We start from the raw sequence: 16,617 nt of genomic DNA on the forward strand, positions 1-16,617 counted from the left end.
TACGGCGGCAGAGTGTCACTTGCTGCATGTAAGCTGGGAACATATGTGTTGGGCGACGCAAACATTTTGGTGCTCTGAACATGTCCACAGATAATCTGAAAGTGCTGCCAAAGGCCCTGCTTTTTATTCTGTTGGCCAGTTACAACATCCCCATGACTTTGATGGGATGAATCTATTGTCTTTGTAAATGACTGGATGCTTTTGTAAATGTCTAACAATTTTGGAGTTACAAATAAATTTTAGTGAATAGGTGATTTCACAAATATGGTATCTTCAACTAATGAGGATTGACTGTATATAGTATGAAGTTCAGCCAGCCTTAGAATCGGATATATGAGAAAGCCTGATATGTCTTCCATTTGGACATATCCAGAACCGTTTTCCTGTAGGAACACAGGAAATGAACCGCAAGACAGATCTGAAGTGTATGGTAATTTTATCCGTGTATCTTTAAATAGGACATTATAAGCACATATCGGTCCTGCAGGCAACCTCAGGAGGTTACTCCTCCTTTCCCCTGCTTTAGCTGAAATTTTATTTTAGTTATTAGAGATCATCAGCATCACAGATCACAGAAAAGCCTGCCAAGTCTTCTGTCTTTACAAGTCCCATTGCCCTTGTATAACCTTCTAGAGGCTGAATCTTGCTTGCACTATGCCTTTGTGTATAGAAGAAACTCAGTAAACACTGGCTGTTTACTGAACGAGACTCTCAGGGTCAATCTGCTATTTATGTTTTCTCAATCTCTGCTTTCCCTTTGTAACATACTCTCATGTAAATATTTCTGTCCAAGGTTGTGGTTCCCAGCTCGGGGTTCCTGGAATTAGTGATCCTTTAAGATGTTACTGAGCTATTTAAAGAATCTCTCAAAAAATACATTTCACTTGGATTGATGTCCCACAGGTTAAGTCAAACACCAGGGCTTTGTTTTTGCAAGTTTGCGTGGGATCGGACAATGATAATTCTTGCATTTTATGTGGTAATACTACACATGAGAATGCACGGTGATCACTGTAGGTGACAATACTATGTACCATTTGCTAATCAGAAGCTTCTCTCCAGACATCCTGTCTTTGATTCAAAAAAAGATTGCTCAAATAATTCCAATTATTTGTGTTCTCAAAACATTTCGGGCAAAGATGGGATGGATAATGAAAGGTTCTTGAATAGTTAAAGGATAGAAAACCACTCATTTAAAAGGTTCTGACAACACGGTACTTTTTCCAAATAGGTGTTGTATTCTTTTTGTTTCACATTTATAATGATTTTTATACTTCTATTACTCCTACTGAGCAAATCAGTCCAACTTCATATAAATGGAAAAACTTAAGTCACAGAAAAGCAGCCATTTTCACCTAGAAACTGAAAAATAGAAAATAAAATAAAAGAAACTGGAAAATAGGCCTGAGGCTCCAGTCTCTAACTTTGGTGGGTCCTTTCTACAGTTCTGTGAATTTTCCCTTAGACTTTTTAGAAAAGAAATGTTTCTGTGATTTCATCTTTCTTTTGCGAAACATGTTTTCTTCTTGTGAGAATTAGCCAGGATCCAACGGAAGTGACACAAATGATGGTGTGTACTGTGCCAATAAGAGATCTGCCAACTCCAGGCAAGCTCAGTCTCTTCCTGCTGAAATTCTTTCTCATGCATTTCTTCCATTCTGGTCCCCGTCATGCTGAGAAACAGCTGGGGTCACACTTCTAGATCGATGGCTTTGCTTGTGTGGTGCTTTGAGAGCAGAAATGGGGGGAGGGAAACAGCAGCACAGAATGGAGACCTCAGGTTCAGTGTCTCTGCCTGATTCCCAAAGCACACTCTTCAGGCCTTGAGGGCCATTTAGGAATATGTAACTGTTTATACAAATAGAAAACTTCTAACTCACAATCCTCACCAATGTCCATGTTTGTGCCCATCTCCCCATCCTCAAAGACTCTTGTGGTCAGCTCCTCTCAACTTACTGACCATTCACCTCTGCCTCCATTCTATTTCTGCTCCTATCTGTGCCTTACTCAAGTTGTCCGTTGGTATCCGCAGGAGACTGGTTCCAGACCCCCTGCCAATATCGACATCCCTGGATGCTCCAGTCTCTTATAGAAAATGGTGTAGGAATTGCATATAACCTACACACAACCTCCCATATACTTAATTCATCTACACATTACTTATACCAAATACAATGTAAATGCCACATAAACAGATGTTATATTGTATTTTTAAAATTTTTATTGTATTGTTGTCATTTTTCAGAATATTTTCCATCCAGTTGGTTGAACAGAGAGCCACCTGTACCTAGAATGCTGTCTCAGCCTAAGGTACCTTCTTCACATCATTCATGAAGTGCTTGAAACCACTCCCGTCCAAGAAGCCCTTTAGAACACTCAGAAAAAGAGCCTTATCTCATAATTCTTGGTCCAAATACAAAACTCCAGACTCCTCAATTACTGCATCACAAAAATTCCCACCATTTAAGTGCATATAATTAGCTTTTAAAATTATATATTTATTATTAGCTTGGTGTTTGTGTGTTTCCATCAGTGGTAACACCATAAACATGATTTTTCCAATTTTACTACTTCTATAACACAGTTGCTGTGAAAAACGGACATTCGATAAATGTATCCTGATTTCATATGCCAGATAGTACCTTTACACAGCCCTCAGTTAAAGCCACCAGTTTATAAGTAACTTAGTAGAATAGCCTAGAAGTGACAAAGGAAGAGTTGGGCAGCAGCATCCAACAAACATCCGTGAATGAAACTTCGCTCCTCCATTCTGATACCTCGGCTGCACTGATCTACCGCTCTCCTGTTTCTGCCTCTGTCTTCCCTGCTTTGCATTAGAATCAGTCTCAGTGGTAACAGTGGTGCCTGAAAGACAATTTCTCCAAGAGAACTGTATAGGCTCGAAGGGCGAAACACCTGCCTTCTTGGCAGAATCGCCAGGCTCCCTGACAAATAATTTGGAGAATTTTAGTGTCTAATGGACATACTGCTGGAGTGGATATTCTCCTTAGGGTTGTCTTTAGTGTTGTTACTTGGACACACCTTTTCCTAGAGTAGAAAATTAAGACACATTCTGTTACAGGAAAGCACTCTGCTCACTAACAAGAGTTTCTATAATAGTTATTACATTGAGGCATATTAATGAAGGACATTTTGTGTCTTGTCATCAAGACATGCCATCTTATGACACCAAATGCCCTCCATTTCATTCTTGTGGCCAGTTACAATATCCACACAACTTGGAATTGATGAAACTATTGCTTTTCTAAACACCCGTGTGCTTTTGTAAATGCCTTTGTTTAATGGAGTTGCCACTCATAGAAAATATGTTATAGATGGGACAAATATATGACATGCAGCACCTGAGAAAGTAGTGCTATAAGGAAAAACAATGGAAAAGGAGGGGAAATAGAGAAGCGGCAGAAATGGGGATACATTTATCTGCAAAGAAATGCAAGAGGTAGAAGAGTGGTTAAGCAAGCTGAGAACACAGGGAGGACAGAAATATAAAAATGATCTTCCTTGTCTGATTGTCACAATGTTGATGAGCACTAAAATACTGCCAGGGGCTGGTTTAATCTTGACATCAAGCTTGCAAAAAAGAACACTATTTCTCAGTCCATGAAATGTTATCAACATGCAAATGCAAGGTCACAGAGGGAGGATGAGAGAGACGGAAAAAATCCGAAACGTCTTCTGACTCTAACTTGTACATCCTTAGAAGGAGTAGATTAAAAGGAGGGTTCTGAAACAGGAGAGTTTAAAAGAATAAGCACATTTGTCTCATACATTTGTGTTTCTATAAAAAGATTTTCACAGGAAATTTGTACTTGCGATGTATATTTCAGTGCTTTTAAATTTTGTTTTGGCAAATAAAGTAAAAGGAAGATTTTATCTGCATGTTTAATTAAGGCTTGCACCTGATATGAGTCAAGTCTTCTGAAAAAGTGAAATGCCCCATGTAAATATAATCAAGCTTCCTTTTGCAAGTATCCATGTGTGATAAATACAAAGTTTTAGATTACTAATATTCACAGGTAACATGGAGAAGAAAAAAAAAAGAGAAATTCATAAAGAAACTTTAAGTGTTTAAGTTAGGGGTTGATCACTAGTTTGTGCAGTATATAAATTTTTGGAATAGTTTCACAGACATGTATCTTGATTTGTGGATTCAGTTGCAGGTTCTCTTTCTGGGCATCTTTTGCTTGACAGATTCCCAGCATAGCACAAGTTCCTGGAGAGTTGAACAATCGTCTTCTGCCAGCATGTCAATCTATAAGGGTTTAGTGCTTGGATGTCAGAGTGAGTGTTGATGATACTCGGAAAATCTGGGGAAGCATGTTACTAAGTTGATAAAACATTTCTTCAGAAATACTCTGTAAGAGGAAAAAATAATAATTGCACTTGTCAAATCATCATTGATTTTTAAAATAATTTTAGAAGTATTTTAAAATATGGACCTAGTTCTACTAGGAATATGTGAGTGCAATATGTGAAAATTATCTTTCGTGACTGATATAACTGCATGGCTATGGACAAGGGCTGGTTTTCTGGCTCCATCTTCTGAGAACTTATGTCCTTTGTGTCAAATAATAAGTTTGAGTAATAGAAAAACCTCTAGGTAACACTAGTGTAATCAGTAATATAAAACCACTGATTTTGCTAAGTTCTTCACAGAATACAGAATCATTATCTGCTAATGTCTTTATTTAAGAACGCTTTATAATCTATATAATACAAATGTGGAGAAAAACAAAGGAATGATGAGTCAGGTTTTGTTTAGGGGTTAAACAACAAATCCCTTGAGTGGTAGATGCTGATATCTTTGACAATACACTAAGTGCCTTTATCACATCCAAATACTTCTCTCCTTAAAAAACAGAAAGCGATTCGCATTTTATGTTGTATTTAGGATTTCAGGGCAGGGCGCCTAGCTCTACTGTGAGAAATCTAATAAAAGAGATTAAATTGGGGTGAGATCTATTCAGATAACATACCTGTGGTACTAGAAACTGCACTGTCCTAGAAATTCCTCCATCCCATGAAGCCATTTCCATCATGAAACCTAAAATAGAAAAACAGATGTTGCTGCATTACAAGTTCCGGCCTTCAAACCTACCGGTCGCTTACTGAAATTAACTGAATTTTCACTGTGGGGCTTCATGGCTTGACTTTTTAGGGAGCCATTTGCCTGTAGGATAGGCTACGCCTAAAGAACAAACAAATGTTTGCAATTCCTAATTCTTTGTGCCAGAGAGGTTTAACAGTTTTGTCAACATGCTCTTATTTATGATTTCTCAAATCCAATTTAGTCTCCATACAATGAAGCCAAGACAGCTTATTAAAAGTTAATAAATATGTGGCTCTAGTTTTTTCTTTTTAAGAGAATAAAGGTAATAGCAAGCTAGCAGCAGAACAAAATCTAATTAATGTCCAAATAGCCTTGTATTTCAAAGGGGCTGGAGACTTATTTTGTGACTAGAAAAATAAAACTAAAAAAGCCTATTATGAAATATTTACTTGCTAAACTATCTAACGGAAGCAACAGATGACAGGGGTATCTTTCACATCTTTCTTCTGGGTTGCTCAACTTTCCGTATTTGGGAGGAAATACAGGTGGTGGCTGTCAGAGAGAAGATCATGCTCACCTTTGACACACTTGAACACAAGTTCTGCTCTCCTTAAGCACCAGGGTATAGTCATTTCCTAAAAACAGAAACAAAACATAAGACATGTTTTTAATAGACCTTTGTATAAAAAATAAAGTCAGATCTTTATTTATCTATAATGTTGACCATCCACGTTGTGAACAGATTTAGGCAACTGTTTGCTAATCCCAACTGGGTTTCCTCTAGTTTTTAGGCATGCAGCTTCTTCCGGCTGTAAGACTATACTTGTGGAATACAAACTAATTTAGTTAGCCCCATAAATACAATGAAAAAAAAATCCTTAATTTTTCTGGATAATTCTAAAGACAAATATAAATGACATAGGAACTCTACCTACTAACCTCAATGTTAGCATGAATAATCATATTACATTGTATATTTGCATAAGCAATAAAATATTTTTACTGTATAATACATTATTATAAATGAGTGGAAATAAACAAATGCCCCATCCCAGCCACCTAACAAAACAAATGCATTCATTTTTCTACGTTCCTTTCTAACCTTCAGTCAAATATGGATATAAGTGTCACGGCCGGTCTATAACCAAAACATTGGTAATTTTCCATAGTATGATTAGTATGTGTACCATGTAAAAATCTATTCCTCTTCACAAACACCAGAATTGTTTTTCCCTGTCTTCAGAATTATAACTACAAAACATGTAGATTATTTCATTATTGTGATTATCAAACTTTGTGGGTCTCAGGATCTTTTGTGCTCTGAAATATTAGCCTGGTGCAACGGTGCACATCTGTAGTCCCAACCACTTGGGAGGTTGAAGCAGGAGGATTGCTTGAGCCCAAGGGTTCAAGTCCACCTGGGCAACATAGTGAGACCCCCGCTCTAAAATATATATTTTTTTAATTACTGAGGACACCAAAGTGTTTTTCTTTATGTAGATTATATCTCTTGATATTTATTGCATTAGGAATTAAAACTAAGAAAACATGAATTTAAAAACAATAAACCCATTCATGTTAATATAAATAACATTGTAATGAAAAATAACTATTGTCCAAAACAAACAAAAATTTAGTAAGTGTAATAATGTTTTAAATTTCTGCAAATCTCATTAAAGCCTAGCCTATCAGAAGACATCTGAATTCTTGTATCTGTCTCTGCATTCAATCTGTTATATTATCACACAGCACGTAGCTGCTGAAAAACTCACTGGACACACGTGCAAGAATAAGAATAAAAAAGGCAAATGATGTCTTCCTTACCAACTACTCAGTGTTTCATCTTTTGTAAGCAGGCTTCCACCTCGTCACTCAACTGGAAATTCTTTATGTCAGATCATCAACGATTATTAATTACCAAACCTTTTCTCAGTCTTCTTCTAATTGCTGTTTACTTATTGCTGTAATTCACATACCTTGTGACCACTCCTTTTCTTCATGACATTTTCCCCTCCTCTGCCCCGGGGCTGATGATCAAATTATTCCAGTTCTTCACCGATCTCTGAAAGTCTTTGTGACTTTATGGCTACTTACCGCTATGGCTTCCTATCTAGTGTCCTGAATTCTAGTGTTTCCCCTCTAAACCACTAATTTTGGCTATTTGAAGTACATTTCTGATCATATTATACTCCTGTTTTAAGAACTTACAATTGCTTCCTACTGTCTCACACATAATATGTAAGCCTTTCTTTTACTATTTAAGGCTACATACTTTAAAGCCAAAGCTACTTTAAGCTTCTGTGACTTTTGAATTTTTAAAAATGAAGGTTGCATTCAAGTATATCTGCTCACATTTGCCTAAACATGGTCTGCAACGCCTGTCACCCACCTCCCTCCATTCTTCCTCAATCTGTTTCTTCTACCCACAATGCCCTTCTCAGTAATTCCATCTATTGAACCTGATCTTCATTCTTCAATGTTCAGCTTAATTGCCATCTCCTCCATACCGTATCTCTTATTTTCCCAGCTACAAATATGTCTCCGTTTTCTGAACTCCCAAAGTACTTTATGGTTCTTTTATCTCAATGCTCAGAATTTTATCCTGTCATTTTTGGGGAGAAGGGCAGAGGAACAGGCAGAACGATGGGATTTATTCTTTCTCTTCTTTATTAAGTTGTGTGCTCTCTGAAGGTAAAAGCCACTTTTTATTCACCTTTATTACCTTTACAATGCCTTCTATAATACTGAGCAATACACATGCTCAAAAACATAGGTTGAGTGAATTAGCTTTTATCCACGGACATTTAAAAAGAATGTGACTTTCTCTGAGGCCAGAAATAGGGTTTAATAGGAAGCTACTTTTAAATTTGTGCCCAAGACACTTGGTTTTAAGATTGATTAACAAAAGAGGTGTAGTTTTTTGGTTGGCTAAAAAGTAAAGAATCCTCTTGGGTTAGGTCCTGGAAGCTTCTAAAAATTCACTAGAATTTTCTGATATTCAAGTTTAAGTTATAACACTTTGGCTTCAAAGTTCACAGAAAGAAGAGTATTTCCTTGTAACTGCAAAGGCTGCTGCAAAAGAGCTACGGTGGTCTTATGGAGTACACACATGCATGGAGGGACAAGTGTTTGGTTTTTTTGTCTTACTTCCTCCTGGTGAAAAGATGATGTACAGAGAGAACAAGGTCACAATGTCTACAGTTGGCTGGGTGCAGTGGCTCATACCTGTAATCCCAGCATTTTGGGAGGTCAAGGCAGGTGGATCATCTGAGGTTAGGAGTTCGAGACCAGCCTGGCCAACATGGTGAAACCCTGTCTTTACTAAAAATACAAAAATTAGCTGGGCGTGGTGGCACACGCCTGTAATCTCAGCTACCTGGGAGGCTGAGGCAGGAATCTGAATTGCTTGAACCTGTAAGGCGGAGGTTGCAGTGAGCTGAGATCACGCCACTGTACTCCAGCCTGGGTGACAGAGCAAGACTCCATCTTAAATAAATAAATAAATAAATAAATAAATAAATAAATAAATGTATGTATGTCTGCAGCTACAGAGCAATGCTGATGGTTCTGAAAAATATAATAATAATGTCTTATGTTTACATGAAACTTTACAATATACATAATCTCACAAAAATAACCTTTATAAATTAAAAAAAAAAAAGATGCTCAGAGAAGTACAGTGAATTGCTCAAGGTCATGTGACAGCCTGAGGCTTGAATTTTCATTTTCTTAATAGCATCTTTTGATGACCTAAAGTTTTGAATTTTAAAATACAATTTATTACATTCTTCTTTTATGGCTTATGCCTTTGTGGCCTAACAAATTTTAACCAGCTTAACCAGACGTCATCAGGATTTTATTTTATGTTTTCCTCTAGAAGCTTTATAATATTAGCTCTTTTGTTGAGGTCTGATCCATTTTAAATTAATTTTTATATATGATATAATGTAAGGGTTAAGACTGTTTTCTATATGAATATCCAGTTGTTTCAACAACACTGAAAAGATTATCCTTTCTCCCACTGCATTGCCTTGGCATCTTTGCTGGAAATCAAATGACCATATATGTATGGATTTACGTCTGGATGCTTTATTCTGTTTTCTGATCCACAGTCTATTCTTTTGCCAATATCACATTGCATTGATTACTGTAACTTTATAGCAAGTTTTGCAATTAGTTAGTGTAAGTTCTTTAACTTTGTTCTTTTTCAAAATTGTTTTGGCTGTTTCAGGTCCTGTGCATTTCCATATACCTTTTAGAATTAGCTTGTCAAAATCTCAAAATTACCTTGTAAGAATTCCAATTGGGATTTAAATCTATAGATCAATTTTAGAACTATTATCTTGACAATATTGAGTCTTCCAATCCATGAACACAGTATATATTTCCATTTATTTAGGTCTTTTAAAATTTTCTCTCAGCATGTTTTATAGTTGCCAGGTCACTTTTCATAACATCTTTTTACTTGAAGGCATTTTAAGCTTGTTTTCAGTTCTTTAAACACAGTAATCAACTATTGTATGGTCTGTGTTTTATAATTCCAGTGCTAAAAGTCTTTGTGTATCTGTTTCTATGTTCAGTTGTTTCTGCTGATTCTCATTCATGGTATCTAATTTCATTAAGGACCTACATATTCACTTATGTTAAACATTTTATTCAAGAACCCATATGTAGGAATAAATACGATTGTATAACTGAGTATTTGTATCATCTTAAAATATTACTCTAAAACCAATCATTTTTTGAAATACTATGATAGTAATCAGAATCAAGGAATTAGTACTATTTATACTGGTTTAATGAAGCACTCATTTTTAAATATAAAAAAGCATTTTCTGATAGTAACTTGTCTTATAATCTAGAATTTAATGACATCTATGATTAGCCTTGAATTATTTCAGGCTAAGGTTAAGTCTAAACACCACTAGTCACATGAGGACAACTAATGTGAACTCTAAGCATAGAGCTTACTGAAGGGCTAGTTTTGAACACCAACAAATAGAATACATATTATTCCGATGCATTAAAATCAGGATACTAATGGTAATAATGAAAGATTGTAACACAAGTTAAAACAGGGATGGGTTAAATGGTATGACCAAAAGTAGGCAGGGGAAAAGTAATCAAGTTCATTGTTCTACTTGTCCAAAGATCATCACATTTTCCTCATTAATACCCTGTTTTCTTGCTTTTTGTATATGTGGGGTTAATAGCATGGTCTAGAGCAAGTATTTGTGATATAAATTAAGAACTTCACACTTTTCAGAATGGTGTGAATTAATGACAGAGTTTCATCAATGCTATTTAGAGAATATACCAAAATACCAACTTGTGACAGGACCCCAGCAAATCTTTGAAGTGACGGACATATTTTAAAAATAAATTTAATTCTCAGATGATATAAACTCCATATTCAGTATACTTGAACTTAATGACACTTAGCAGCATATGACTCTAAGAGGAAACTAGACAGCTACCTGTATGTGCATGTGCACGCACACACACCCAATCGCCCCCCAACACACGTCTGAGTTGCTTTCAATCTTCCAGGTCCCTCCATAGAGACCCCACCGTAAGTTTAAGATAGATGCTTGCGAGAGTTTTTTAATCCTGTCATTTTGTCTCTGACTAAAACCAGCACCAAAAAGAATGGTTTTGGGTACTTAGAAAAGGTAAACTGTAAGCTTTAGAATTCAATCAGGTCATGACAAGAATGACTTACTGAATGTCATCCTGAGTTGTGGTCAGCAGTTTCACAAGGAGCTCACTTCTGGAAACAAATCTTAGTATATATGATACAGTAGATGGTATAGACAACATAGTGGGCCAGGTAACAGTACAGAAAGTTTTTGATCGTAAGTTCTAAATAATGGAAAAGTGACTAAATCATAGTGACATGCCTGTGAGAATGCACTGTTAGAGAAATCCAGTGAAGCTGGAAGGCTCATGTGAAACATTATAGACTTTGTAACTGGCCACAAATTGGGCCCTACTGTCACACTCTAGATGACAAGTGCACAGAAGAGATTCTACACCTACGAACATGAACTTAAAATCTCAGTTCTGACTACAACCGAGACAACGCCTTCTGTCTAAAGCTCACGGTTACTCAACTTGAATCCTCTCATTAGGGTAAGGCTGAACTGCAGAGTTAGCCAGTATGTTCTTTTAAGTCTTCACTGTATGTCTTGGAATTTAGATATAAGAATTATCATCTGAGTTTATGCACCAATGGGGAATATTCCACGATGATTCTTTACTTCTCAAGTATGTGCCTCTGAGGTACTTGAAACACCTGTGTTAATAAGTTTCACAACCCTTATCAGAAGATGAGAAATAGTTTGGCTTTATTCAATACAACAGCATAGGTATAACTACTTTGAGAAACTATTTGGCATATCTACCAAAGTTAAACATAAATATACCCTGAGACCTAACAATTCTATCCCTAAGTATATTCTCAACAGTAGTGTCAAAAGATGTCTATTGGAATGTTCATAGCAATACTACTCATAATAAAAAAAATGTGGAAAAATTACCCAATTGTCCATAAATAGAATGTATAAATAACTGTGGTCTAGTCACACAATGAAATAATAAAAAACAACAACAATGAACAATCTATAACCATGCACAATATTATAGATAGATCTCACAAACATAATACTGAATGAAAGAAGCCAGATATAAGATAAACAGCAGAAGCAAGCCCAACTAATCCATAATTTTCGGGATGAAAACAGTGGCTACCCTTGAGAAGGGAGTGTGGTTTTAAGTGACTGAAAGGGAGGTGGCTGCTGGGGTGCTGGTCATGTTCTTTTTCATCATCTGCATATTTGTTACATATGGGTGTTCAGTCTATGAAGAGTTGAGCTGTATACCTATGTGTACCTTTCTATATGTGTGTTATACTCCAATATAAAAGTTAAAAACAAACAACAAAATCTTCATTAGTAACAACAGTTACAAAACTAAACAATTTGGTAAGCCCCAAATTATTCAACAAGTTAACAGCAAAAATAAAAGGAAGTTGAGAATTCAATATTCTTGCTTTGTAGCTTCATTCCGTAAGACTGACTCCAATAAGACAGTATCTTGAGATCACAAAGATCTATTGAGATAAAACGGATAATATGTCTTTCTTCTTGCTGGTAGGTTATTTTTCCTTTATCCTTTTAAAACTGCAATTAATTTCTATAGCTCTTTTATCTGACATAGGACATGGGCTATTTCAGTCATCTTCATTTTCTTGCACACACTAAAATATGGTAACTGAGTGTCCATTTGCCTCTTCTAACAACTCTGTTAGAAGAGGAAAATGACACCTGAAAATGCTTTGGGATCCTTGCACCAAAGCGAAAACAAATATTACCTCTATATCCTGTCTAGTGTCTGAGTTTATAAACTTCTTGACCTGAATGGATGTTTAAATACAACAAATGGGAGAATCATAGCTCAATATACTTTTGTGAATTAAATTGGACACTTTGGAAACAAACTTAATGTTCTGCAGCTGGCCTTCCCAATTTAAAACATGTAACTTTTGTAACATTGTGGGAGAGGGAATGCTAGTAGTATCAGATGTCTGGAAGTAAATCTGAACTTAGTGACTTTTGGAAACACTGTTTTTGAGGTTGTTTCCCACCTACATAAAACCATTTTTATAAACTGGTTAACCAGGAGTCCAGCTGCAGGAATGTCTGGATGAATTCCTTGTGGTAGGAATTCATCACAAACTTTGTTGCTCCCAAAGACTCTTTTATAGATAAACTAGTTAGTGATGATGATTTAACAATAGCTAAAAATTCCTGATGGAACTAAAACTTCACAAAGCTACGGTGGGGAAAAAAATGTTTGTCCATCTCTCTTGATACCATATTAGGTATGACTGAGGCTACAGAAGTGAATGGAATGAGATATTAGTAAGTCTGATGAAGCTTTCATAGGACAGTGCCAGGATTCTCCTAATCCAAACAACAAAGTGCCTGGTAAAAATATACCAGCATCGATTATAAATGGGAAGTCATTTAAAATCACCCTGTCTCGGAAGGACAAGAATTATTTTTTTGTGTTTATATAGAAGCAGACCCAGAACCAGTTTCACGGAAGACAATTTTTCCACAGACTGGAGTTGGGGGTGAGGGTGGGGACAGCAGGGATGGTTTCAGGATGAAACTGATCCACCTCAGATCATCGGGCATTAGATTCTCACAAGCAGCACGCAAACTAGCTCCCTCGCACTCGCAGTTCACAATAGGGTTCACGTTCCTATGACAGTGTAATGTGGCTGCTGATCTGACAGGAGGCAGAGGTCAGGCAGTGATGCTCGCCCTTTGATGCTCACCTCCTGCTGTGTGGCAGGTTCTTGGCCTGGCGGTTTGGGACCCCTGTTACACAGGATCCGAAATTTAAAATGAGGCCCCTGTAATATAATGAGTCTAAGTGGGGACTTAGTCTAAAAAGTAAAACATAAAATCTTTTACACTGGCCTTTACAATATATCATTTTTCTTTTGGTAAACAACTACACATAATCAATAATCAAACTTCCTTCCTGACAATCACCATCTCCACTTCCTAGTCAGCAATTTTTTTAAGAGATAGTTTCACCATGTTGCTCAGGCTGGTCTTGAACTCTGGGCTAAAACAATCTTCCTGCCTCAGTCCTGGGAGTAGCTGGGACTACAGGTGCCAATTTTGCTTTTTAATAAATGGCTCCTCAAAACAAGCAGGCATAGAGTTGCTGACAGGAGTCCTTATCGCCAAGCTGAACACTGGCTCTCCTATGACTTGTCTGGACCTGTTTGGTTTGAGGCTCATTTGTTTCTCCAGACTATGTAAAGTTGAATTTTAGTCTTTGTATTATTTCTACAATGTATGCCTTCTAACCAGTTTCTATGTGGGTGAAGGAAGAGGAAAACCAGTCATGGGAAGAGACTGTTAAAAATTAAATTACAGTACACAACAAAATGGAAGAATGATTATGCTACATCGTAATTGCAGAACTGTATTATCTAAAAAGAACCTTTGAGAAAAACGTTAAATGAAGGCTGGTTTCTTCCTGTCATCTAGCATCTCTTTCCATTATCCATTAATGCACACTCAGAAAATGCAAACTAATTTTCATGGCAGCCTAAGCCAAATATATACGTGTATGTAAATCTAACACTACTTAAGGCAAAAAAGAAGAAAGAGGGGTAAGAAGAGGGGGAAGGGGAGAGGGAAGACAGGGAAGAGGAGGAAAAAAAAGGAGGAGAAAGAGGTGTAGGGGCACATATCTTATCCAAAGCTAAATATTATTTTGATTTTCTAGTCTATTTACTATAGGGTGATGCTATAGCTCTCTGAACATAAATGATTAAGGATTACTCACCATTTTGTATTATATTTCACTCAATTCTACTAACCAGATAGGAGATGCAAAAATCCAGTAGTTTAAAAAAACGTAAAGCGGATTATTATACAATATTGAGGGTTAAATCAATATTATAATTATATTAATCATAAAATTCCAGGATTTTTCTATCTGCTCACCTCTGACATATCATGTACCAGCAAGAGAGGAATGCTTATTGTTGTGATGTCATGGGTACAGCAAACTTTGAGTATATTTCGGAGTCCCATAATGGCAGGATCACGAGCAGTGATGTTTCCCGATTTCACATGGTCATCCACACAAAGATGGAAAGCAACGTGGATTTCTGAGAGATTCGAATGCCGTGTAATATAAAATTCCCCTGTGAACAAGAAATACAATTATGATTATCAAATGCCTAAGTCACATTCATCAATGGGCTTTATAAATAAGTGTAAATGGCAATCAATGTGCTGAACTAGTGGGGTGTATCACGAACATTTACCGGATTCAGGAAGCAACTGTGATTACTGCTCCTTAATTCTCAGAGAGAGGGTAATGAAAATAAGAGACAATAGCCAATTATGCAATAGGCTCATAAATTGGTATGAAGTGACCACCAAGTAGTAAATAAATCAAGTAAGTGCTCATCTTTATTTTGATGTTAAATGCCTAAAATATCAAATTAATTAATTAATGTATTTTGAGATGGAGTCTTACTCTGTCACCAGGCTGGAGTGCAGTGGCACAATCTCGGCTCACTGCAACCTCCGACTCCCTGGTTCAAGCAATTCTCCTGCCTCAGCCTCTTGAGTAGCTGGGATTACAGGCACGTGCCACCACGCCCAGCTAATTTTTGTATTTTTTTGTAGAGATGGGGTTTCACCATGTTGTCCAGGATGGTCTCCATCTCCTGACCTCATGATCTACCTGCCTCAGCCTCCCAAAGTGCTGGGATTACAGGCATGGGCCACCACACCTGGCCTAAAATGTCAAATTTAACATGTAAAAAAGGTTACGTGTTATGTCTATGCCCTAAATCTGCTCTTCCTCATCTCAACTTACGAGACCAATCTGTCCAGTTAGTTGCCCAGGACAGAAAGATAGGTGTCCCTAATTCCTGTGCTTTCCCTCAATGCCTATCACCTCATCCACAATGTAATCTACCACCAACCATTTTCAGTTCTATCTCCAGAATAGCCCACATCTGAGTATTCCACTTTTATTGGTGTCACCCCAGTTCATGCTGAGTATTCCACTTTTATTGGTGTCACCCCAGTTCATGCTACTGTAATTTCTCACCTAGGTTTTTGTAATATTCTCTTAATTGATCTCCTTACTCCCTGCTTGTCCACCTACAAACCAATTCTTTATGCAGCTATGACTTAAATATGTATCATATTGCTCCCCTACTTAAAATCCATACTCTTTATTGTGGTTTAGAACAACGGTCCCCCATGGACTGGCACCGTCCATCACCTGGTAGGAACCAGGCTGCACAGCAGGAGGTGAGCGCCAGCAAGGGAGTGAAGCTTCATCTGTATTTACAGCCACTCCTCACTGCTCACATTACAGCCTGAGCTCCACCTCCTGTCAGATCCGCGGCGGCATTAGATTCTCACCGGAGCGTGAACCCTACTGTGAACTGCGCATGTGAGGGATCTAGGTTATGTGCTCCTTACAAGATTCTAATGCCTGATGATCTGTCACTATCTCCCATCACCCCCAGATGGGATCATCCAGTTGCAGGAAAACAAGCTCAAGGCTCCCACAGATTCTACATTACAGTGACTTGTGTGATTATTTCATTATATATTGCAATGTAATAATAATAGAAATAAAGTACACAATAAATGTAATGCACTTCAATCATCCTCAAACCTCCCCAACCCCCGGTCTGTGGAAAAACTGTCTTCCATGAAACCGGTCCCCGGTGCTGGTGCCAAAAAGGCTGGGGACCACTAGTCTAGCAGGCCAAGATGACTTGGACCCTGCCTCTCTCTCCAGTATCTTCTTGTCTCACTCCTTTGTCACTCCAGTTACACAAGCTTTTGTTCCGTTCTGCAAACATGCAGAGCTTGTTCCCAATTCAGGGCTGCTGCCTGGAGGGCTTTTCTCCAAGATTCTCACAGGGCTGACTTCTTTTCATCAATCACATCTCAGATCAAAAGTCACCTCCTCAGAAAGGTCTT

General features: G+C 37.4%; 1 protein-coding gene across 1 annotated transcript in view; it reads right to left on the bottom strand.

Moving 5' to 3' along the window:
* Positions 1-2,203: 2,203 nt before the first annotated feature.
* The window catches only part of FERRY3 (FERRY endosomal RAB5 effector complex subunit 3), a 44,508-nt gene continuing 30,094 nt past the window's right edge, over positions 2,204-16,617 (bottom strand). The window contains exons 11-14 of the mRNA XM_007967277.3: positions 14,605-14,807; positions 5,649-5,706; positions 4,998-5,065; positions 2,204-4,376 (exon numbers count right to left, since the gene is read on the bottom strand). Of these exons, the coding sequence (XP_007965468.2) occupies positions 4,284-4,376; positions 4,998-5,065; positions 5,649-5,706; positions 14,605-14,807 (422 nt within the window). The 3' untranslated portion in view covers positions 2,204-4,283. The remainder of the gene's footprint in view (positions 4,377-4,997; positions 5,066-5,648; positions 5,707-14,604; positions 14,808-16,617) is intronic.

Source organism: Chlorocebus sabaeus, chromosome 11 (genome assembly GCF_047675955.1).
Source record: "Chlorocebus sabaeus isolate Y175 chromosome 11, mChlSab1.0.hap1, whole genome shotgun sequence".
Lineage (NCBI taxonomy): Eukaryota > Metazoa > Chordata > Mammalia > Primates > Cercopithecidae > Chlorocebus > Chlorocebus sabaeus.